The sequence below is a fragment of the Eretmochelys imbricata genome, chromosome 7 (assembly GCF_965152235.1).
Source record: "Eretmochelys imbricata isolate rEreImb1 chromosome 7, rEreImb1.hap1, whole genome shotgun sequence".
NCBI lineage: Eukaryota > Metazoa > Chordata > Testudines > Cheloniidae > Eretmochelys > Eretmochelys imbricata.
This window is the reverse complement of record NC_135578.1, coordinates 7,456,834-7,481,170: the sequence shown is the minus strand read 5'-3', so window position 1 is coordinate 7,481,170 and position 24,337 is coordinate 7,456,834. Positions and strand designations below refer to the sequence as shown.

At 44.5% G+C, this 24,337-nt stretch overlaps 1 protein-coding gene across 1 annotated transcript in view; it reads left to right on the top strand.

Moving 5' to 3' along the window:
- LRIG1 (leucine rich repeats and immunoglobulin like domains 1) overlaps nucleotides 1-24,337 on the top strand; it is a 125,888-nt gene that overhangs the window by 86,407 nt on the left and 15,144 nt on the right. The window contains exons 4-9 of the mRNA XM_077821285.1: nucleotides 3,366-3,503; nucleotides 4,637-4,780; nucleotides 8,222-8,365; nucleotides 10,004-10,147; nucleotides 14,457-14,600; nucleotides 19,342-19,422. Coding sequence (XP_077677411.1) covers nucleotides 3,366-3,503; nucleotides 4,637-4,780; nucleotides 8,222-8,365; nucleotides 10,004-10,147; nucleotides 14,457-14,600; nucleotides 19,342-19,422 — 795 coding nt within the window. The remainder of the gene's footprint in view (nucleotides 1-3,365; nucleotides 3,504-4,636; nucleotides 4,781-8,221; nucleotides 8,366-10,003; nucleotides 10,148-14,456; nucleotides 14,601-19,341; nucleotides 19,423-24,337) is intronic.

The following is a 24,337-nucleotide window of genomic DNA, read 5'->3' as shown; positions in this document are numbered from 1 at the left end:
GGACTGGTAAGGAAGGAAACTGAGTGAAAAAGTCCCAAGCCATAACAGGAAGGGTTAAACTGTGTTTCGGTGTCTACTGAAAGCACAAAAAAGAAAATGTAATCAAGCTGGTGAAGGTTTGGAATAAGTTGTATTTATATCACACGCTGTGTATAGGAAAAGTCATCGGGGCTGGTTTTGTTTGAAGTGCGATGTTCCGAGATGGCACAGTGCTCGCAGCAAACTATCTGATGTTCCCCAGCTGGAACTGGCTGGAGGTGGTGCTGGGAGTCATTACTTACCGCTGGAGTTGGCCCATCTTTGAGAGGGAAAGAGAGAGAGAGAGAGAGAGAGAGAAGCCTGGCTTTCCTATGTGAAATAATGCACTCCCCCCACCCCCTCCTTAATCTATTAGCTGCAGCACAAGAAAAAGCAACAGCTGAATGGACGGAAGTCACCTGGAAACTGCTTGAACATGGCTCAGACCAAAATAGTATCTTCCACTTCACCCACCTTTTCCTTTCCTTCTTAAACTGGGCCCTATGGTAAACTCTGGGACATTGTGCTTTTGATGCATGGTATACATACAGTAATATTAATATTCCAAAAAACGACCGTCTGTTTCTACTTCTGAACTGCTCTGCATGACTGAAGCCATTTCATGCTTTCAATCCCTTACAGAGTTACTGCTTTTTGTGTTTAGTAATCACCAGGTAATTTAGAGATTCTTGACGTTCTTTTTTATGAAGCTACAATTCCTGGTAATTTACAGCTAGATTCTGATTGCGGTTACAACAGTAGGTCTGAGACCAGAGTTGAATGCATAGTTCCTGATTCAGCACAGCTTTGAAACGCACGCTTAAGTTTATTCCTATTTAGCAAAGCACTTAAGAATGTGTTTGTCCGATGAAGTGAGCTGTAGCTCACGAAAGCTTATGCTCAAATAAATTGGTTAGTCTCTAAGGTGCCACAAGTACTCCTTTTCTTTTTATCTTTTAAGTACATGCTTTGCGGAACAGAAATGGATTTTAAGTGTGTTGCTTAAAGTTAAGTATGTTCTTAGGTGCTTTCCTGATTTGGGCTCTTAGCCACGGTTTGTTTTGGCATTACCTATTATTGCACTCATTTTAGAGGGATCCTGTCAGCTTGAAAAATCATATTTCTGTCTGAATAGGAACCTGCTGAAGTGACAAATTCAGATTATTAACACAGGGCAATGGGTGTAAGAGAAATTCTTTTCTCCAGGAGTTTAATTTATGGATGTGACAGCCCCTTTTGGATAGTCCATTTCACTGTTTTCCCTTAGGCATACAGTCAGAATATACAGTTATAATATACAGTATCGGGGTATGTCTACATGGGGATTAAAAAACCCATGGCTGATTCAGGTCTGCTGATTGAGGCTCAGGCTCGGGGTTAAAAATTGGTGTGTAGACACTCAAGCTCCAGTTGCAGGGCTTCTATTGCCATGTAGACATACCCTCTGGGGCTCTGTCCGGGCTCAGGGATCCCTCTCATGTAGAATTCATTGCAGGAATGAGAGGGCCAAAGTTTGTTTCTTCCTTGCTAAAAAGACCTTTACATATATCAATAAGGGGAGCAAAAATAAGTTATTTCAAATGTTTTTAAGGATTTTTTTTTTTTTTTTAAATTTCAGGATGCAGGGCTTGACTCTCATTTATTCTAAGGCCTGTTTATGCCACTTGGCAACATATGAAGTGAGCTGTAGCTCACGAAAGCTCATGCTCAAATAAATTGGTTAGTCTCTAAGGTGCCACAAGTACTCCTTTTCTTTTTGCGAATACAGACTAACACGGCTGTTACTCTGAAACCTGTCATTAAATTTGACACAGTGTCTTTTTAAACCACCAGCTTAGTCTGTGGAGAAACCATCAGTTTGTATTAACGAGAGGGAAAGAGGACATTGTGCTGTGGAGAGAGATCTTTTCTCACCGTTCGTTAAAAACATTTTCAATTCACTCAGCTGGGCTTCTGTTAAAGGGCTTTGTCTGGACTTATAAAGGCCGGGGAGGGTCTGGAAACCGAGAGAGGGAGATGGCAAGGACATGTTCAAAGATAAATGCCTGCATGTGAGTACTGGATCCCAAGTGTTTGTTTAAAAGAGATTCCTTTGGATCTGGAGAGCCTGGTGTTCCCATTTTGCATTCAAGAATGCTTTGCCTGGCTGCTGGCTCCCCACCCCTCTCCATTTACTTGGAGGGTAGCTGGCGTGATTAAGCTGTAGTCTTTGTCTGAAATCACTTTACTATCTCTTATTATTCAACAGGTTCTCAAGTGTCTGTGAATGTCTCTATTTAGAGCTGTCTGTTTCAGCCTTGCTGGTAATAGCAGTGACTGTTCATGCTGGTCTAAATTCATGTCAGTCATCTGCTTTACTACTTGTGTCTAATGCCCAATATATAGAGAGAGATTTTAAAGTCTGGTTACTGTTCTTCCTTCTGAGTCAGGCCAAAAAGGAGTTAGAAAGAAAAGAGAGGGCTTTTATTTTAAAACTAAACTCTCCAGGTGCAAACAGATTTGGAGCTCTTCAGTTGTTTGACAGCTGTGGAAATCCAGTGAGTGATTTGTAATGCTTTCTGTGAGCAAAACAATTCCAATGTTAAATCTCCAGACTATTGATGAAAATGCAGCTGGCTTGAATCATTACTTTGGGGCCAGATCCGACAAACGCTGCTGAGTGCGATGCTTAGTGCCGAGAGTTATTCTAAGCACACAGTTTGGTCTAGGGTAGTAAACAATATGCTAGGAAATGATTGCAGAATCAAGCCCCTGGATACTGTTTCTATGTGTTAGAAACCATTGTAATATAGTTTTAGAGCTGGGACTTTTCAAAAGGGCCTAGCACCTAGGCAAACAACCCCCAGAGGCTTTCACTGGGATTTGGGTGTCTCTTTATCTCCCTTTGAAAAATCCCAGCCTGTGTGTTATGTTGGAATTTTGGCAATTTGCTAAATCATCAGTCGACACTGGGAGAATTCCTGTGACAATCCCAATCCTGTAGTCTCTCTTAGTAATGCATTTCTCTTGGGAGTTAAGGGGATGGAAGGGATCCAGAATTGGGCCCAAATCTCTGGAAGGCGAATGCATCAGTGGACTCGGTAGTTATCGAAGAAAGTCTTGTACCAAAATAGAAAAAACTCCAAATGTTTGTGATTTATTACAATCTGACTAGCCAGAGAAACAGCAGGGAGCCAGTGTATGTATCTCTGACACTGGTTTCTGATTGGACCGTTGTTTCAGAAATACATTAAATACCAGTGTGGAAAGCCAACTGGCGACTGATGGAATCAATTGCTCTCTCTGGTTATATTTTTTTTTCTTTAAGGAAACTTGATTCTCTCCAATTCTCATCCTGTCTGTTTCAGGCATCACAACAGGATCCGCAGCATTGAAGCAAGTCAACTGAAGCCTTACGTTGCCCTGGAAACATTGGACCTGAGTTCCAATGACATCACGGAAATACGAAGCGGCTGCTTTCCACAGGGACTTCCCATAAAGGAGCTGTAAGTTCTTCTTGTTCAGAACAGCATTAGTCGAGTTACCGCAGAAAAAAGGAGGCCTTTAAAATTGCCTTTAAAAAAGGGTTGCTAACAAACATTTCAAATAGAGCATTATAACTGTGGGTTCTAAATGCAACAGTGAATTAAAACTCAGCCAGTTCTGTCTGTCCCCTTGCCTCCCACCCCCACCAGCCTTGTCTTTTTGTTATCGGATGTATCTGTGAATAATGCAGGGACATCATTTTGCCAGTTGCACTGGGAGCGGTGTACGGTGACAGAGAAAGGCACGTGTGCCCTTCAGGTACGGGCATCCTGCATTGCTACGGAAACCTGAAGCCAAAACAACTATCCAGAGCAGGGACAGCTCTTCCATAATGGGAACCCTAGAAACATGAGGCTGGAAGAGAGGGTGTCTAGTCCGCCCCTAGGCTGAGGCAGGATTAAGCATACCTAGCCTAGACCATCCCAGACAGGGGTTTGTGTACCTTGAGGTCTGTGCCTTGCTTCTGAAATCAGACACGTGCAGCTGGGGAAAAGTGGCTGTTTTCCTTGTGATCACATATTCACGTTAAAATGGACGTTGGGTAACCCTTGTTTTTAAAGCCATACATACCAGCGGTCAGTGGGAGCCAAACGAGCTCCCCTTGAGCCATGCAGGAAAAATACAACATAATCCTAACGTGTATGGGGTCAGTGATATATGTTATGTGTTTTCTAGAAGGCGCAGAATAACCACAGGTTCTGCTCATAAGCCAGGCTTGTGCATAAGGAGTGTGTATGCTGTGGGTTTGGTCTCACTCCTCTGTCTGGAGGCCATCAATTTTTGGAACCATCAGAATGAGGTGACAGCAATGGCCCCTGTATGCCGTGGGTCTGACAATGAGCCCCCCGACTGTCTCCTTCATTGGAGTAGCTGGTGCCAAGCATCTCTGAAGGGGCACTCAGCACCTTCCATTGCTAGGTGCTGGCAATGTGTTCTGGGAAAGCGTGTTTGTTTTTATTTGTCCCCAAACCTGCTCGGTTCCAATGTAATGTGTCTAATTTCACCAGCCCGTTTGAAGACCAAGCAAAGGCTGATAACTAACAACGAAGTCCTCTGACACAACCGTTACATTTTCTGTGCTGATTTATTACAGCAACCTGGGGAGCAACAGAATCAGCACCCTGGAGCCTGGTGCTTTTGATAGTCTGTCACGGTCCCTGCTAACACTTCGACTGAGTAAAAACAGGATCACCCTGCTTCCTGTTAAGGCATTCAAGTTACCCAGGCTAACACAACTGTGAGTAGAAATGTGCACCTTAATTAAGGTTAACCAAACTTTATGGAGACAAAATTTCCCTGAGGACATACACACCAAATGCAACCCTTCCTCACCCTACATCTATAAAACTTGGAATAAGCTATATTTAATAGTCCTATGGCGACACCTAATAAAACAAATTAGGAGAGTGCAGGGGTGGGGTGTTTTGTGTGTGTTTGTCCGTCTTGTACCTATTACTTATTTAGGTCACTCTTTTTAGATGAAAAAAATGTAACTGATGAGCTTCTCAGCTATTTACAGTATCAAATAGATCTGTTTCCCTTACAGCAGCTGATAAAAAAATTTTTTTGGTTGGGGAAAAAATGTGTTTTGCAAGTGGGCAGAAAGAGCTGAATGACAGCGTTATGTTTTCGAGACCACACAGGTATCTTTATGCGGCAATAAAAATGCAACGAAGGAAGGTCGTTAAACTGTGCAGTGATATTTGAGCAGACAAAAGAGTACTTTTGATGAGCTAACACACACGTTGCTATTGTTTTGGCTGCAGTACAGCGTGAGCTATGTAGGCAGAGATCTACATGTGCATCTATAAGTGTGCCTTATATGTAAATAGTCAGTCTAAGAGTTCAGCTTTTCCCCTTTACAGGCCGGATCAGATGGTATGATGGGATAGCCTAATTTTGGCAATTAATTGATCTTTGTCTATTAGTGGTAATTCTGCCCAGTGGCCTGTGATGGGATATTAAATGGGGTGGGATCTGAGTTACTACAGAGAATTCTTTCCTGGGTGTCTGGCTGGTGAATCTTGCCCACGTGCTCAGGGTTTCAGCTGATCGCCATATTTGGGGTCGGGAAGGATTTTCCTTGGGGCAGATTGGCAGAGGCCCTGGGGATTTTTCGCCTTCCTCTGCAGCATGGGGCATGGGTCACTTGCTGGAGGATTCTGTTCACCTTGAAGTCTTTAAACCATGGTTTGAGGACTTCAGTAGCTCAGACATAGGTCAGGGGTTTGTTTCAGGAGTGGGTGGGTTAGATTCTGTGGCCTGCATTATGCAGGAGGTCAGACTAGAAGATCATAATGGTCCCTTCTGACCTTAAAGTCTATGACTCTATCTAAAGCCCGCTGCAGTCTTTTCACTGAGTTTGGTGGGCTTAGGATCAAGCTCTGTTTGCACAAAAGACCATAGAGAAGATTGAAACCAGTACCTCTAAATGGCAAACCATCGCCACCCCATTAAGTAAACCCAAAGCGCCCAGAACAGTTTTGTTCAAGCTTTAGTCATGGTCAGTGGATATCGAAGGTCAGGGGAGGGTAAGCTTCCCCATACCCAGGCCATGGCCTTGCCCATGCTCTGCCCTGAGGCCCTGCTCTTACTCCCCCTGTCACCTGAAGCTGGCCGGTGGTCTGGAGCTCGGGGCTCAGGCTAGGGGCAGCCTGGGGCGACTTGGACTGGCCCGGGGGTGGGGTCGGCCGGAGAGGCTGGGGCAACTCGGGCTGGCCAGGGGGTCAGGCATCTTGGGGCAGCTGGGGCAGGCCAGCCAGAGCTCTAGCCATGGGGTGGAGGGGCTTAGAACTCCAGCAGGGGGGGAGGGGGGGTAGCTGGGGGACTAGCCTCCCTGAAGTGGGGGTTCTGCCACCGCCCGGGCTTCAGTTAAAAACTACTCCTACGACCCAGCCACATTCTGCTTGTCCCTTGGGAAGCTTGCTTATGAGATGCTTGACTGCGTACATCCATGGGTGTAAATTTTCCATTGGATGCATACAGGATTCACGTTTCCTTCAGCATTGAACATCTACCAGGAGGTTTTGAAGAAGCTATTTAGGAGCAAGTTTCATGGAGAGTCAGTGGTATTTGAGCTCCTAAGCCCCTTAGGAGGAAGGTTTTCAGATGAGTCTAATTTTCCCTCGTATGGATATAGGAGTGAACATCTACCCATGTAGAACTGCATGCAAAGGGGTATTGATGGGGCGGCCAGAGTTTTAGAATTAATCCTGTTTAACTTTTCAGGTCAAGTATGGCTGAGTAGGATCGCTAGCAATGCTGCAGAGCAGGAAGTGGCAAGCTTGAAATAGTCGTGCTCAGAAAGGGTGTGAGAATAGCATTAAAACTGAGTTTTAATCCCCCCAAATCGGAAAGCAGCTGCTTCTGCTGCTCCTCCCCTGCCAAACACCCCCCCCCCCCCCCCTGTGTATTGCCCATGCTGCTACCTTGGGTCCCACTGGGAAGTGGAGAAGGCACCTCCATCGGGTTGGTTTTGCACCCCAGCAAGCTGGTGTCCAGGTAACTGCTGTACACACACAATGTAGGCATTGCATAGGCATTTTTGCAGGTAGGCTTGAGTATACTATGAAAGTTTGACCTTCCTGTTTAAATCTATACACCATGCTGGATGAAATCCTGCCCCTATTGAAGTCAATGGGAGTTTTGCCACTGACTTTAGTGGGGCTGGCATTTCACCCTGGTGCCTAGATATAACTCATGGCATGATTTGTAACTACCTGTTCTAATGCCCTTGGTATAGGTTAAGTCAAGTCATCCAGTATATTCACGTATTATTGGTGAGTATAGTGCACAGAAATAACTGGCTTTCCTAAGTTTTATTTAAACTTTCCTTAGTTTAAAAAAAATGCTTAATAAAGCAAACATTTTGGAGGTCTCATCAGACACCTCTTGTTTCTTTATTGATTACTTTCTTAATATAGGGAAAAAAGGCTAAATTTGTCAAGGAAACTGAAGGGGTTATCCTTCCAAACTAATAATAAAATTTACATCTGGGGTCACACTTGACATATGTTTGTCAGAGTAAATTTTTACTGGCCCGTTACAAGCCACAAGCCTTTATAAACAGAGGTTTGTAAGGATGTAATGCTGATCCCTAACTGTATGGGTTTGAATGGTGCTTCTGCATTGGAACAGATGAATTGTGAAGATTGAACTCAATTGATAAAAAGTATAAATGGCTTATCCGAAAACTATATGGGGGAGGGGATTACTAATCTACATCCATTTTACTTATTGCCCTATATTGGAGTTTCCTCAGGGCTAGGGTGACCAGACGTCCCGTTTTTAAAGAGACAGTCTGGTTTTTGGTCTTTTTCTTATATAGGTGCCTATTACCCCTCCACCCCCATCCCGTTTTTTCACCGTTGCTATCTGGTCACCCTACTCCGGGCTTAAATTCAGCTGGAGCAGAACTGAAGCCTCAAGCCCCCAATGGTTGGGGGGTCCGGGAAACACTCTGAGAATTTAAGCTCTGAGTTTGCTCAAGAAAGAGTTTGTTTAAGAGAGAATGGGCCCCGCTGATTTTCCTGGCCCGTTTCCGATACTCTTCTGCTCTCTCATGGGAACAGTTCATGGAGAAGTTGTCGGCATTCCTCCGCCCCATGGTGTGTCACGCAGATGATTGCATGACAAAGGACTGGGACTTAATACATTTCCACGGTGTTGATGATTTCAGGGAGTTAAACCGGAATCGCATCCGCCTGATTGAAGGCCTGACGTTCCATGGGTTGGACAGCTTAGATGTTCTGAAGCTGCAGCGCAATGACATAAGCAAACTGACCGATGGGGCCTTCTGGGGTCTGGCCAAGATGCAAGTTCTGTAAGTTGGGGGAAAGATTTATTTTCTACTTCTCCCGTGACCTCCTCCTTTCCCCCACAGTTCTTCCAGGGACTGGTGGGCACTCTTGACATATGACCTGCCGTCACACAACAGCCGGTGGAGGATTTCTGTGCTCTGAGATCTTCGGTTCGGCCTCTCATCCACTAGATACCCAGTCTCTGCTCTGCTTTGTCACCTCCACACTGCTTTACTTGAGGCGATAGTAAAAGGAAGGGAAGGTGTAAAGGTGTAATGCCTTTCCTGGTGCCTCTCTCTGTGCCATGCATGCACTGGATTGCTGCCATATGTAATCCTTCTTCCCCTTTCTCCAGCAACCTGTTCCCCTGTGTCAGTGTATTGAGTTTGGCTGCCTATGCTTGACTGGTGGTTCTGACCAGATTACACTAGTTGAAAGGATTACTGTTTCCAGGTAAATTTCCATTGCTCTCGTCTCTTGGATGCTGCCCTCATTTAGTGTCCTGAGAAACACCACCTGCTATGCGGAGATATGACACCAATATATCCTACACTGCTTAGAATATGGTCCCAGAGATCCCTGGCTTCTGAATGCTGCCAGCCAGACGTTCAGTACACATCCTCGGGAAGGGATTATTTCAGAGACATCATATATATTTGTGTGCAGACTAAAGCCCTGATCCTGCAGTGTGCCTCTCGGGACCCCATTGACTTCAAAGGGGCTCTGCATGGGGACACACCCATGTGCTTCACATTGTAGGATCTCCTTGCATTACCACTGTGATTAGGCAACCATCCATGGAATTGACTTGGAGTGGAAGCTGGACAGAAGGATTTAACAACAGTCTCCACTTCCACAGCATGGTCAACTAGAGCTCTTCTAGTAAGATTTCAAATCGACCATCTATGTCTTATGTACAAGGTAGAATCCTCTTGAAATATGTCTGTATTCTTTAGAAATCTTTAGGAAACATTGCAAGGCCTTTCCAGCATAAGTGACATTCACAGTTCAAATACCCTTTTATTCCCAAACCCTTTTCAATTCCCCGACCCCTCCCCCCCCACCCCAAACCCAAATCCTAACCCAACATAGTGTTGATCCCCAAAAGGGAGATGTGCCAGAAACTCCATGAGATCCAGTAAACTTTGCTGTTGGTTTTACATGGAAGGCACTCAAATGCTGTGATGGTGAGCAGCAGTATAAAACCCTAAAATAGATAAACAGCAATGCCAGAGACTTCTTAAAGCTTGTTGATACACAGTGATTAGCTTTGTCCAATTCTTTAGGGGAATATAAAAGAGTTTGGGCAATACCATTTAGCCTTTGTTGCAACAGAGCTCTGGGAACTAACTCCTGGTTTGGCATTGGGAGAAGGCGTGGAGTATGCATGGGAGGCAGTTTTCACATCTGAACAAAGGATGATTAAATAGCTCCATATTTTTTTTCTCCTGCGTGTCCTTGTATTTGCATACTCGGCATGCGGCCGTGCACAGATGCGTGCATGTGTGGGTGTGTGTTGAGAGGTACAGAACTGGATTTAAAAGAAAAGTGAAGATTTTATAGAAAGTTTCCCCGCTCTTTTTGGAAGTCCTCAACTTCATCAAAATGAGACTGGTGCTGCCTCATGGATAGTCTGTCATTTATCCTGCTTGTCTTCATAGGCACCTGGAGTATAACAGCCTGACACAAGTGAACAGCGGCTCCCTCTACGGCCTCTCATCTCTCCACCAACTTCACCTCAGTAACAACTTGATATCCTACATCAACCCCGAGAGCTGGAAGTTCTGTCAGAAGCTGCATGAGCTGTAAGTTGCTTCCTGATAGTCATAATGACCTTGTTAGTTATTATGATACCTGCTCGAAAGGTGTTTGTGCTGGGCATAAGGAATAGATCCTGCTAAAAAAAAAATACGTTTGTTTACAGGGAGTAAAAGGCAGATTGAGGTCATAGTTTGTGGCTCCTTTTAGGTTATCTATTTGCAAGACTTGTGTTCTCTTGCACTGAATAAACTGTACAGCTCAGAGGAAACTTTGCGTGATTAGTCTGTATTTTACAGTTGACATAATAAATAATCACATTTAAACCACCTAATATCTGGTTACCTCAAAAGCAATGAGTGAAGTGTTTTACTCTTGTCCCTTCTGTTTGTACATGACTCTTACTATAGGGCTCATCTGTTGGAAGGTAAACACGTTGGCCTCATTCTCCTGAGATTCCCAGCTGTGAACATTTCATTTACGATCTCTTCGATAAATAAAAATGTATGCGGCCTCAGGGGAGAGATGTCGGCATCTCTGTCACTGCTAATGTTCAGATGAAGGAGAAACATTTAGGATGCTTGCAATATTGACAGGACTAGCAGTCACCCCCTAAACATGCTTAGCTGTCTGGTTAGAAAACACAATATAGATTTGTTTTTAAAAGAAAAACGTGACAAGTTCAGTTTTATTATGGAAATGTAGCTCCTGCTTTCAGATTCATCCTGCTTGGAGATTCGTAGATTCCAAGGCCAGAAGGGACCATTGTGATCATCTAGCCTGACCTCCTGTATAACACAGGCCAGAGAACTGCCCCCAGAATAATTCCTAGAGCAGATCTTCTCAAGCTAAACATTTTTAGGAGTTCCCCCTTCCATTGAGAAAGATACTAGATCTCAAATTCAGAAATGTTTTGATGATGAGAGAAGAAATATTGTCTGGAGAAAATGTTCATGAACAATTCATCTAATTTATCAGACGTGTCTGAGACTGGCTGCTCTGAAAGGTACTTCCTCCTGCAGCGATACACTCAGCATGTAGCCTGATAACTGCAGGCTAGCTGCCATAAAGAGCTATGTTTGATATTTCACTAGCTCAGGATGGCGCTAAGAACTTTCCCACACTTCAGTGATGAGGCTCAGTGGCCTTCTCGGTGAGTCAGCACATTGCCTCACCCACGTCCTGCTCAAACCTAAAGAATCAAAGGGAAGAAAGTCTTCATTCTCAGGACATTTCTATGGAAGGGTAGCTCTAACTGGGCAGAATGGCCAAATTTGGAGTCACAGAGGGTATTGATCCTGCACTAAGGAGAACACTATTGTCAGCCAAGTCATAGATCTGGAAAGAGATTAAGAAAATGATCAGTGGCCTACATTGTTCTTGAGGAAAAGGTGCCAGGCCATTAAGACATGCTCGGTCTGAATGGGATTGGTTCTGAAAGTGGGGGGAACCATATTTGGTTTAGTTTTGTAAGGTGGCCACTTGGATTTTGGCACACACCTTTGCAATATATTACAGGGTTTTGCAGACATAGCTTCAGGCCTTACTGGAAGAGTCCCATTCAGATTTTGTTTGTTATTGTTAAAGCTTTTGATTTTCAGGTATCAGAGAACGTTTTCTGTCTACATTTTTGTAGACTCACCCGAAACCATGAGCTTTTATGGGAGTGAAGGGGAGTATGATGCCAATAAAAGGTTGTGTGTGTTTGTCTCCATCTTCTGGTTGGGAGGAAATATAGGAAATATAGCCCAAGCATTTGGACTGGTTTAGAAGATGTCAAAGAAAGGAAAACTTATGCCACCATGGAGGTGTCTTAAATGCTTGATTGTGCCTGCAAATCAGGTACATGGACCTCTATATAGTGGAATACACCCCCAATTTCAGGCATAATATGCTGGTATAAATACACCAAATAAAAATGGGGAGCTAGACTGGACCTTTTTTAAAAAAAAAAAAAACGAAGCCCATTATCCACTGTTTGATTTCATGGGAATGAAACGTCATGGAAAATGTAACTCACTCAGATGTAGATCAGAGATAAAACTTCTGGCTGTCTAACAGGGTACCATGTACTCCTTTTGGTTTCCTTATTATCATCTCTCTCTCTGCTCCACACGCCCAGCTTGCCACCAGCCAAGAAGAGCTCTTTAGCTAGGCTGTTCCAAAATACCATGCTGCAGAAGCAGAATGCTAGCAGTTTCTCACTGGGAGAGTGATGGAAATGTAGGGCAAGCAGTGCAGACCTGCCTACTTCTCTCCAAACCTGGTTAATGTAAAGTACTGAGGAAGAAATGGGCCGTTTTGTAAATCAGCCTTTTCTTTGAGTGGGAGGCTGAGGTATGAGCATGCTGAAGACCAGGTGCCGAGCATCTGAAACTCTCCAGCTGATTGCACCATACCCACAGATATTCTAAAGCTTGCTGCTGTCCATCTTCAAGTGACGTCAGGAAAAATTGAAGGGAACATACCTTTACTGGTCGTAGCAGAAACCCTTCTGGGTAATATCCAAGGGAACTGTTTCTTTCCCTAGCCAGGTTTAGATTACTTTCTAGCAGTGGGTTTTTGTGTGTGTGTCAAGGGGAGGGTTAAGCCAAATTCTTTAATCACAGGTGAGGACATAATTTTGATCAGTTGCCAGTTCTTCATAACTAACACTACAGCTTCTTTAGAAACTAAAGTATGTTGTCCTATGCCTTTTTGAAATTCATTAATCTCTGCTGAATTTCTTCCAACGCCTTTCTGCTCACACATTCAAAAGGCAGACTGCTCATTTGCCAAGTAAATGACACTTGCGGTGCTTAAGAATATATGTCTGTTTTGACTTAGGTTTTGGCTTGTGCAGTGACTCTCATGTGTGTCCTAGACACATTTTTAAGTGGGCTGGTTAGAGGCAGGGCTAAACGAGGAATCTGGAGGTTTGAAGAGAGTTGAGAGATTGTTTTCATCACCTATATTACAAAGGGCTTCAGTATTTGGCCAGAGCAAAATGGGTGAGATTTTCAAAGGTGCCTAAGTGACTTAGGATCACAAGTTCCAGTGACTTCCATGGAGTCTTGAACTCCTGAGTCACCCACCCTGTGGGGCAACTTTCCTTCTCAGCTTGGGTCGGTGCCAAACCTTTAGGGGGAGGAAATGTACACTACTTGTGCACCCCAACCTCAATGCTGGGCCTTATTTAGTCACCAGAGCAACTTAGAGCAGCCCAGAGGCTACTCTGATGTGTACCCAACTGCCAGCAGTCCCAAAGGGCCACTCCAGCAACTGAGAGTAACCCGAGCCCAGGGGAAATCTGACTACAACCAGCCATGCACTCTGCTCCCTGGGCTAGTTAGTAAGTGATGGCTTTGCCTGTGCTATACCAGGGTATTCCCCTCACCAGGACAGTCCTTGATTGGCCCGTTGTCACAGCCCCTTTGCAGTAGCAGTGCTGTGGTCCTGGGGGCAATGCTGTAGCATTCCCCTATAAGGGTAGGGCTATTCATTGCCTGAGGAGTTGGTGATTGTTAGCAGCATTCCCTACTTTTCCTCGGGTTGGCTGGTCCAAGGAGCCTCCTCGTCTCTCTTGCACTGCCTGCGTGTTAGCTTTTCTTAGTACCAGCTACAAAGTGGCACGGGAGCAGTATTATAAAAAAGCCAGACAGAGCACATGCAATGGGAAAAGGATGGATGAAAGCCCTCCAGTGTTAGTCACTGTGGTTAGTCATCTCCAGTATGCTTTGCACTCTGAGATAAAAGGGCAGAGGGACTGGAGGAGGGCTGGTGACCTTTACTTTGCACAAAGGGGGAATATGAAAATGTGCATTGCTACATCGTGCAGTTGCTTTGGCCTGCACTTTCGACTGGCGTTGAGACACCCACACCTAGCTGTCTGGGGCTCCCCTTGCAGAAGTGCGTGAATATGCAACAGCCAGGGCCAGGCAAAGAATCTGCATCTATTTCAGAATCCTCCTTTCTGAAGGTGCCAGCATCTTGCAGCCTCAAAGTGAGGAGGGAAGGGTGATTGTCTCCACTCTTATCCCTTTGAGTCTAGCTGCGAGGCGAGATTGGGCCCAACCGGGGTTGATGCTGATGGCTGTGTGTCATAGAATCATAACCAGAGATTGACTTATACACTTAGTGCCACCTGATCTGCCCCTTACTGTTATGCTCCGGGAGATCATCCCCTCTCCCCTTGGTGATATTTGCAAACTGCTCGCCTGGTTTTCTCCTAACTAACCTGTTCTGCCTCCCTACGGTAACTGTTTTATAGGAGCTGCAGGGGAGGCATAGATGTGCTTGGAGACAACAGGGATATTGCGGAGTGGCTCAGGCAATGCCAGCCAGAGTGATTGGATTTCTGTTTGGTTTTCTCTTTAGAATATTGTCCTATAACAACCTAACCAGACTGGATGAGGGGAGCTTGGCAGACTTGGGAGGGCTGCATCTGCTGCGACTCAGCCACAATTCCATCAACCATATCGCAGAGGGAGCTTTCAAAGGACTCAAAAACCTGCGTGTTCTGTAAGTTACCTGGCACACACACACACACACACGCGCATGCACGTGTGCCCGAACTGCCAACCCTGCTCCCCTGACTAACGCAGGAAATAATTTTTTCTGTAAACCAAATCTCCCTCTGCACTCTTGTGTGGATTTTTATATAGCATTCTTCCTTGCTTTACAGTTGTACGTTCTCCTAAGTGTTCCTGTGCGCTGTTAAGCAGCTGTTGTGTTTCACCCCAGAAGTGGCCGTATTTCAACGTTGAGGAGGGAAGGGATCCCTTTATCGTTAGTGCCTGGACTAGTGAATGTTGTGTCAGATCCTAGCCTGAAAGGAGCTTTAAAAGTGCAGAGTAAAATTATTAGTATTCAGAATTAGTTGACAGCTCTGCACTGGGATAAGATGAATTTCTTTGCTGGTCAGGGGGGCAAAATTTTTCACGAGTGGGCTATTTTAGATTCATTGTTTTTGTGGTTCCCCTTTCAGATTTAGGCCTGGCAGAGCAGAATGTGCTGAGCTAAACGCATTGTTGAAAGCCCTGATCTCTGAACCCTTCTTCAGCTCTAACGGCAGCATTTTCCATACTGTCTTTTTGAGTTCGATGGGGCTGTGCATCTGGTTCAGCATTAGTTGAAGCACCTCATAAAAGGACTGAATCTTAAGACACCAGTTTAGGTTCCACTGTAAATCCAATTACACGTGAAGAAGAATCTTTCCATCGCCCAAGCATTTTTACATGCTTTCCTTTCCCCCTTTTATTAACCAATACATGTAATATAAAATCTATCCTAAAATAACACTGAAAGCCTGACTGACTGGCAAAGCCAATGAGGTTCAGTCTGGGCTAGAGAGATGACGGCTTGCTGACATGGAGAAGAACCGTACACAAAGCTGCACTGAGCCTTGGGCCCAGACAATAAGACTGACAGGACAATGGATACTGCAAGTGACATGCTTACTAGTCTGCATGAGATGGAGAAGAATTTGAGGATGGCAGCCTGCATTTCTTATGAGTCCCAATCCCATTAAAGTCACTGGGAATCTTCCCTGTGACTTCCGTGGGAGCAGACTTGGGCCCGGTGTTGTGGGGACAAGGGGGCCCCTTTTTGGTTATGAAACTTTGGGTCGATTTGACTCCCTATCTGTAACGCAAGCGGAAAAAAAAAAAATCAACTGCCATGTTATAAAGAGAGAGCTTCAAAGTGCCCTGGCAGACCATGGGAAATGATCCTTCCAGTCATTGTTCTGTCCTGTTTAGCTGATGACATATGTTTCAGGGAGTATTCCTGCAAGTTGACCAGACAAGGGAAGAACAATGTGGCATTGGAAAAGAGCAGTCTGGCCCTGATCCTCAGGCTGGTGTAAATGGATTCAACATCCTAGTTTCCTGGATTTTAAGGCCAGTCAGGACCATTAGATCCTCTAGTCTGACCAGCAGGAGAGTGAGTTTGTGTGTGGGGGGGCGGAGGGTGAGAAAACTTGGGTTTGTGCTGGAAATGGTCCAACTTGATGATCACTTTAGATAAGCTATTACCAGCAGGACAGTGGGGTGGGAGGAGGTATTGTTTCACGGTCTCTGTGTGTATATAATGTCTTCTGCAGTTTCCACGGTATGCATCCGATGAAGTGAGCTGTAGCTCACGAAAGCTCATGCTCAAATAAATTGGTTAGTCTCTAAGGTGCCACAAGTACTCCTTTTCTTTTAGTCTGACCTCCCGCATGATAAGAGCCATAGAATGTCACCGCTGTCCAGTAACTTGTCGGACTAAAGCGTATCTACCAGAAAGGCAGCTAGTCTTGAGAGGAAGAACCCACCACGTCCCTGGACAGCTTGTTCCAGCGTCCTCAGGGCAGCTCCTTCCGTTTGCACCGGCCGAGGATCTGGCCCACACGGTTCTTTCATCTGAGCTGCGATGAAATCCCTCAGACAAGTTTAACAGCTCAGCCTTCAAGGCCAGTTGTGCTCACTGGATTTTTATTCTGGTTCTGAAAAAGAAATACAGCGTGGTACTTTTTTATTCCCCTTCACTGAGCCCCATTGTGCTTCGATTAATGAAAAGGACATCAGAACAGAGAAGCTTTCCCTTCCCTGCTTACTGTACTGGACACATCTTATTTATTCCTTCATTGAGTTTCACATGGGCGGAAGTGACTGAAAAGTGATTCTTTTTTATTCTTTTTCTTTTTTAAGCCTAAGCCTTTCAACCACTGCATTCAGAGAGGGCCTTCTCCCAGGCAGCTGTCAGTGCAGGGACTAAAGGCTTCCAAAGAAAAAGCAGGGGAGCGGGAATGGGTAGATCTGTGCCCTTTGCAGCAAATGCAGAGCCTCTTTTGTGTCCAGTGCAAGGGGGGAGAGAGTGAGCTCTAATTGAATAAAGAGGAAGGCTGTTGGGTCCTGCACCTGGTGAAAAAGACCCGAGCATGCTTTAATTATGGCCTATTGTTGACGAGCCTTTGGTGGGTGTGAAACTGCTGAAATGTGGAGCTATTCAAACAGAGGTCAGGCCTGGGGACCTCACAGCATAATGATTAACAAGGCAGCAAGCATTCAGGCTCAGCCAGCCAGAAACAATAGGAAATTGGCAACAGGGGCTGGGAGAGAAGAGGAGTTTGAATACAAAGAGAGCTAGGCCAGAATACCCTGCTCTCTATTTTTCTGTCCATTTGAAAAAAAACACCACATTCACCCCCCACCCCCCTTAACACTAAGCCTTTCAGCTTCCTTTAGGAGAACAAGCCCAGTGACAAGCCAAGCTATTTTCTTTTCGCTTTTTAAGAAAACACCCGGTGACACTCACTCAATAAAAGTATGTGCCAGGGATCTCAAACATTCTCAACACCTCCCCTCCTGTCTCCTCTCATACTGTGAAGAGGCCAGAAGGCTAGTGGTCCCAAGTACAGTGGCAGGGTTGGATGGGGTGGAATTGGCCTCAGGACAAATCTCCAGGAATAGAAGGTTTATTCATGTGTCCCAGAAAAGAGAACCTAAGTTGCAAGCAGGCGGGTTAGTTGATGTACATTGTGAAACTGGCAGGAATTAAAACATGTGGCCCCTAAGACGTGAAACGTTTATAATCCAATTTATGGAACACTGTCCTCCCAACATCCTGCAATGCATCATGGCAAGTCTTCCAGACCCTGCCTCTCTTCTCACTTGTCTCTCCCCGACTGCCACCGCAGCATTGTTTGTGCCCACACCCTACTGCACTGTTATTCTGCCATCCACTTGGCATGGTTCTAGCCACAGATCTTGCTGACAGCCACCATGACGCTGCCTGGGTCGGTGTCGCACTGAGATATGGGACACGTGTCTGATAATGGCGTCAGCTGAGAAATGGGCATTGTGTCCATGGGCCATTTCTTTTCACAACTTCAGTTCATGTTGAAAAGCCCAAGAAATCATTGCTAGCAACAGAGACTGCTGTTAATTTGGGTACCTGTGGCAAAAAATCAGTCCTGGCCTGGCTGAGGAAGTCTTGGTACCGAGCTATGTGCACTTCATGGGATTCTTCTGTTCTCATATCATGTGTTAATGTGTAACACACCAAAAAAAAACAAAACACAAAAACAAAAAAAACATTGAAACTCTTGCTGTTCTAATAGTCTTTTAAGGTTCAAAGAAAATAATGAATTTGTGGGGGACGGGGGTTGTTTTCTGTTTTTCTTTTTTTGCTTTTCCTGTGATGTTAAAAGGCCTAAAAGTATTTTTATTTTTATTTTATTTTATTTTTAAAAAGAACATTAGAAATTCTAAAGTTCTGTCTGCTGAAAGGCACTCTCCTACCTGGAGAATCAAGGGAGAGAGGGGAAAGGAATTTTAGTTAGACTCTTTAAAAATCTTTGATGGTTTTCGGTTTGCTTGTTGTCACTAAGATCCATGTAACTCCAGTAACTAATGAGCATTTTGAAAATTAAACTGGAAAAAGGCCCTCTTTATTCAGGAATAAGAATGACTGTATGGGGAGTTACAACAGTATAATTATGCCAGTATAATTATGCTGCTAAATTTCTCTTTATAGACAAGACCTTAGACTGTGCAACTCATTGCCACAGGAAGTCGTTGAGGCCAAAAATTTAACAAGATTCAAAAAGGGACTGAACATTTACGTGGATGACAAGAATATCCGGCGTTACCACATTAATTATAATTCTGGAAGGGATATTAAGGGATAATATAAATTCTGGAAGGACTTAAGCCAGTATATCTGACTATTAGACATCAGGATGAGATGAGACCTAATATGGAGCACAGATTATCCCACATCTGTGTACTGTGCGATTCTTACACCTTCCTCCAAGGCATTTGGTGCTAGCCACTGTTTAAAATAATACTCAACTAAATGGACCTTGATCTGACAATTCTTATGACAATTCTTGTTTTGAAAGGCAGAACAAGCTTCTCTTTGTTTGAGGGGAACTTTCCCCCTCCAGGACTTCTTCATACAGCATAAAGAATTAGAAAAGGGCATAAACCTAGATTTTAAAAATCCACTGCAGGTCACCTTTAAAGTGGCAAACGGGATCAGATTGGAAAGCATCAGTTACTTTCCTTAGTGCAAGAAAAGTCATGCAAAAGTAGTTGGCTCTGCTCAAACAAAGTCTGCTCAGCTGCAGTGCTAGGCTTACTGATAACAGTGATGTATGGCAAGGACAAAATGGGAAGCTCTTGGTAAGCTGTTCCCAAACTTTTTCCTTTAGTTCTTTAATGGCGAGCCCAGGACTGAGAAATTGATTGTGAGTTTTCTTTTGTCTTCTCCCCAGGGACCTGGACCATAACGAGATTTCAGGCACAATAGAAGATACCAATGGGGCTTTTACAGGCCTTGAAAACCTAAGCAAGCTGTGAGTAGCCAAGCTTTAGAAGTTTTGTTGAGCTCCTTACATGAAGGGGGTATGGGTGAGTGGGGAGAGTTTCTTATGTGGACTTTGGGAACGGGAAAAGCTGAAGAAAGTGTGAGACATGACAGCCCCCAGACTCACTAAATGGTAGTAAACGCCATTCCTAGGAGCACATGCTTTCGTTTCATAGAGCCCCATGCCGTTAGAGCAGTTGAATATTCACTCACTCAATGGTGGTAGAAACTAGCTTGTGGATTTGTTCTCGGTCAGATTTCGCACACTTCAGTTGCACTTCGTCCACAGAACTCAAGGGAAAAAGCTTCCTTTCACAAAATCACTGAGTGATGCTCAACCTCTAATGAAAACGCGATAATAAACCAGAGACAATCTCAGGGTTATGCTTAATATATCTTACACTTCACAGTTCAAGTGAATTGGACAAACATCTGTCTCTTAAGGGTTTTTTTTTTTTTCTTCAGGATATGACCCACCAGTTTCATTAGTGATGCAGTCTTTGTGCAGTTTTATGATCTTGTGATTTTATGATTACTTTTTAGAGCTCATATGAGTGGTACTGATGCGCATCTGTATTGGGCCAGAACTGTCAAAGGGATAAAAAGAAAACTGATTCTGTTTGAGAGGAATGTGCAAGAAAATATATATTGCAGATATTTGTAGATGGCTTCAGCTTTGCAGATATTCAGCCCACTGTTGATTTCTGAATTGCTAAGTGTCCGAGCTGCTTGTTAAATTGTTCGTTTTCCCTTTTGGAGGGATTGCATGGAGAAGGATATTTGAAATCCGCTATCTATAATCGATCCTGTCGGGCAAGTTTCTGACCAATTCTGACTAATTGGGAGTCTCTTTTAATTATTATTTCTTGCCTCTGTTTGAGTTTTCACCTCCTTCATCACTGTCTCTGATGCTGATATGCCAGGGGTGCACGGTATGATGGCAGGTGGCTGGTATGAATCTCAGCAGGTGGTGCATTGTCACTCTGTCATTAGAGCTATTTGGGAGAGTGGCTTCAGTGAAGTGGTCGGGACCTAAGATGGGGTTGGAGAAGAGGGACTTGCCATCCTGGGTATAGAAGGACATAGATCAATTTAAAGGAGAAGGGGAGGCGGGGTAGTTGGAGATGCAGGTGGGGGAGGATGGGGAAAGACCAGAGTGTAGAATGAACCAGATGGTGAGGGCGGGGTGGAGAACAGGAGTGAGGGAGATTAGGAGGCGGGGAATATTGGTTAGAGATGGAGAAGGGCAGACAGAAAATTCAGTCACTGGAGAAAGCACGGAGGAGGTGCCACTGGTGGGTGCGGGAACTTCTTGGCTGGTCTTGTTGATAGTTTCCTTTTATCTGAAGAAGCTGGTGAGGTCCTATGTGTGGTAGGAAGCACGTGGGGACAGTGAGAAAGTTCAAGGAGGGAGTCAAAGGGTAGATTTTAGCAGATGGGATTGTGGACAAGGGAGTAGATGAGAGTGGGAAGGCTGCACGCTTGGCAGGGAAGATGGTAGAATGGTAGGAACAGAGAATAGCCCTGTAGTGGAGGAAGTCTTCATGGTCGGTGGGCTTCCTTCAGAGGCACCGGCACAGGAGCTGGGGTAAAGCAGCAGCTGCTGGGGATGCGGGTGTCAGGGGTTAGGGGATAAGAAAGGCTAAGGCCTGAAAAGGGGCCAAAGGAGTCAGAGCGGAAGAAGGGAGGGGAGTGGAGGGAGTCACAGCCGAGGGGCTATGGCAAAGAAGTCATGTGAATGTTGCTGGACTGGGGGTTACATATGGGTGAAGGGTTGGACAGATTATTGGGTCTCTGCTTGGATTATCCATTTTGCCTTAAAATGTAAGGTTGGAAACACGCTCGTAATGTTCAAATAATCTAGCTGCCTTTCTTGAGGCATTTTGGTCACATTCGGGGCCTTTCAACTCAAAAGGGCCTAATTTCGTTCATCATCACTCAAGCCAAGAGTTTGAATTTTGTCTCGGGGCTTCAATTAAGTGCCATTGCTACTTCCAAACTTTTTTTTTTTTTTTAAATACCAGCCTGTGTGCTAAGTGTTGAACTGTCTGGTATAGGGCCCCCGTGTTTTAACCGTCATTAGCATACAAAAAAATAAATGGCACTTCAGAGGAAACCTTCCAATGAATTAATAATCACAGCTCTGTGGAGATTGCCTTAAAAGCTGCTCCCCTTTGATCTGGCATGGATTAGTCTCTGAAAGGATTTAGCCATGAGTGTTGTTCAGCATAATGAAGGTGTTAAACTGGGAGTGGGGGAGGCCAGTCATTGTAGCCTTTCCTGAATTATAGATGAAGCTCTCCAGAATGGAGAAGGCAGGCCTAAATTAAAACATTGCCTCAGAAAAGGGAGCTGAGAACCACTGAAGCATAGAAAGCATCAGTGGAGTCACTGGGGAGCCACCAGTTCCCTAATTATTCAAGCTGCTAGATTTAACCGTTTTTGATGGCTCACTCACTTAAAGACCTTCGTGCAGGTGCAAAGCTGGCAAAGGGGGAAAATGCTACTTTCTAATGAACTGCTTGTGCACAGTGTCGTTATACTACTTTAATTGCAGTGTGGAGGTACTGTTGCCAACTCGCTTGACAGTGGGAGAGCATTTCTTCACTTGCAGCAAGCTGGCTGATTTGCATGCCACAGTGCTTCCATTCCAAAATACCAGATCCCTTTGAAGATGGTCGCTGGTTTTATAATCATTTCATAATCAGAAAAATGGTTATCTAGGGTCTGTGAGGAAATAGGAATATGTATTTAAATGAGAGTTGGCAGGAGTGTACACCAGCTTCTTATTACAACTTTTCTATGTATTTCTCATGTACGTGGCTATACAGAATAGTTGTATGCGCATCTAACTGGGTATACACATGTATGCAATAGTTGCATATAAACAGCACGCGCACATATACACTATATATGTAAAGGTGGGTAAAAATCTCCAGCTGAGATTTTTGAGGATCAAGATTCACTATAAATGGTGAGCAGGATTGACCTAAGGGGTAAACCTCATTCTGAACACTAACGTCTAAATACTGATGGACTGTTCCTAATCCAAGGAGCTCAGTAAAGATTACAAAATATTTTCACCAAATAGGAACATCTGAAAAGTGGCTTGCAAATGAGTGTGCCTTTTATCAGCCACTAGGGACAGCCTATGGCAGCTGTCTTTATTCTTCTAATAAAAATTAAAAAAAAGACAATCTAGGGAATGGCCTCAAACTCTCTGAAGATGCAACTATGGTTTTATGGTAAACTAATTTTGACCATAAAGGGTGAGTATGTGTTTGTGTGTTTCCTTGTGGAAGATGGGAATTAACTTTGCCAGAAACCTAAGTTTTGGTTCTGCTTTGTAGTTGTACGTGTTGTACAGAGAAAGACTAAGAACTGTAATTGGTTTCCCATTAAACATGTGACACAGAAATTTACCATGAAAACTGGATGACAGTAGCCAACTCTTGCTGGCGTGCCTGTAGTGGAAAAGAATTATGGGATATCTCACGCAGGAGGAGACAAGATTACTCATTGTTGGGGCCCTGGAAGGGGGATGGCTTGAGCTAGTGAACTGAGGAGGTGCGTGGTTTGGAGGGTAACATAGTTTTGGCTAGTTGTGTGTAGTTTTCCCTTTTTTAATCGTTGTAAACTATAATTAGCTGCATTTGCTCTGTAAGGATGATATTCACAGACTTTAAGGCCTGAAAGAACTATTGTGATCATCCAGTCTGACCTCCTGCATATCGCAGACCACAGAACCTCACCCACCCACTCCTGTGATAGACCCCTAGCCTCTGGCTGAGCTACTGAAGGCTTCAAATCATGATTTAAAGACTTCACGTTACAAAGATACTCCACCAGATTACTCTAGTTCAAACCAGCAAGTAATCCGTGACCCATGCCGCAGAAAAAAGCAACCCCTCCCTCCCCCCCTCCAGGGTCTCTGCCAGTCTGATCCAGGGAGAAATTCCTTCCTGACCCCAAATATGCTTATCAGTTAGACCCTGAGCATGTTGGCAAGACCCAGTAGCCGGACACCAGGGAAAGAATTCACTGTAGTAACTCAGAGCCCTCCCCGTCGAGTGTCCCATCACTGGTCATTGAAGATAGCAGTCATATTGGCTACATGCCATTGAAGGCAATCTTATCATACCATCCCCTCCATAAACTTCTCAAACTCAGTTTTGAAACCAGTTAGATTTTTTGTGCCTTGGAAGGCTGTTCCAGAACTTCATTCCTCTGATGGTTAGAAATTTCATCTGATTTCAAGCTCAAACTAGTTGATAGACAGTTGATACCCATTTGTTCTTGTGCCAAAGTTGGCCCTTAACTTAAATAACTCCTCTCCCTCCCTGGTATTTATCGCTCTGAAGTATAGAGAGCAATCATATCTCCCATCAGCTCTCATCTGGTATGACTGATGTGGTTAGGTCCTATGATGGTGTCCCTTGAATAGATATGTGGACAGAGTTAGCAACAGGGTTTGTTGCAGGGATTGGTTCCTGGGTTAGTGTTTTTGTTGTGTTGTGTGTAGTTGTTGGTGAGTATTTGCTTCAGGTTGGGGGGCTGTCTGTAAGCGAGGACTGGCCTGTCTCCCAAGGTCTATGAGAGTGAGGGATCGTTTTCCAGGATAGGTTGTAGATCGTTGATGATGTGCTTGAGAGGTTTTAGCTGGGGGCAGTACATGATGGCCAGTGGTGTTCTGTTATTTTCCTTGTGGGGCCTGTCCTGTAGTAGGTGATTTCTGGATACCCGTCTGGCTCTGTCAGTCTGTTTCCTCACTTCCGCAGGTGGGTATTGTAGTTGTAAGAATGCTTGATAGAGATCCTGTAGGTGTTTGTCTCTGTCTGACGGATTGGAGCAAATGCGGTTGTATCGCAGAGCTTGGCTGTAGACAATGGATCGTGTGATGTGGT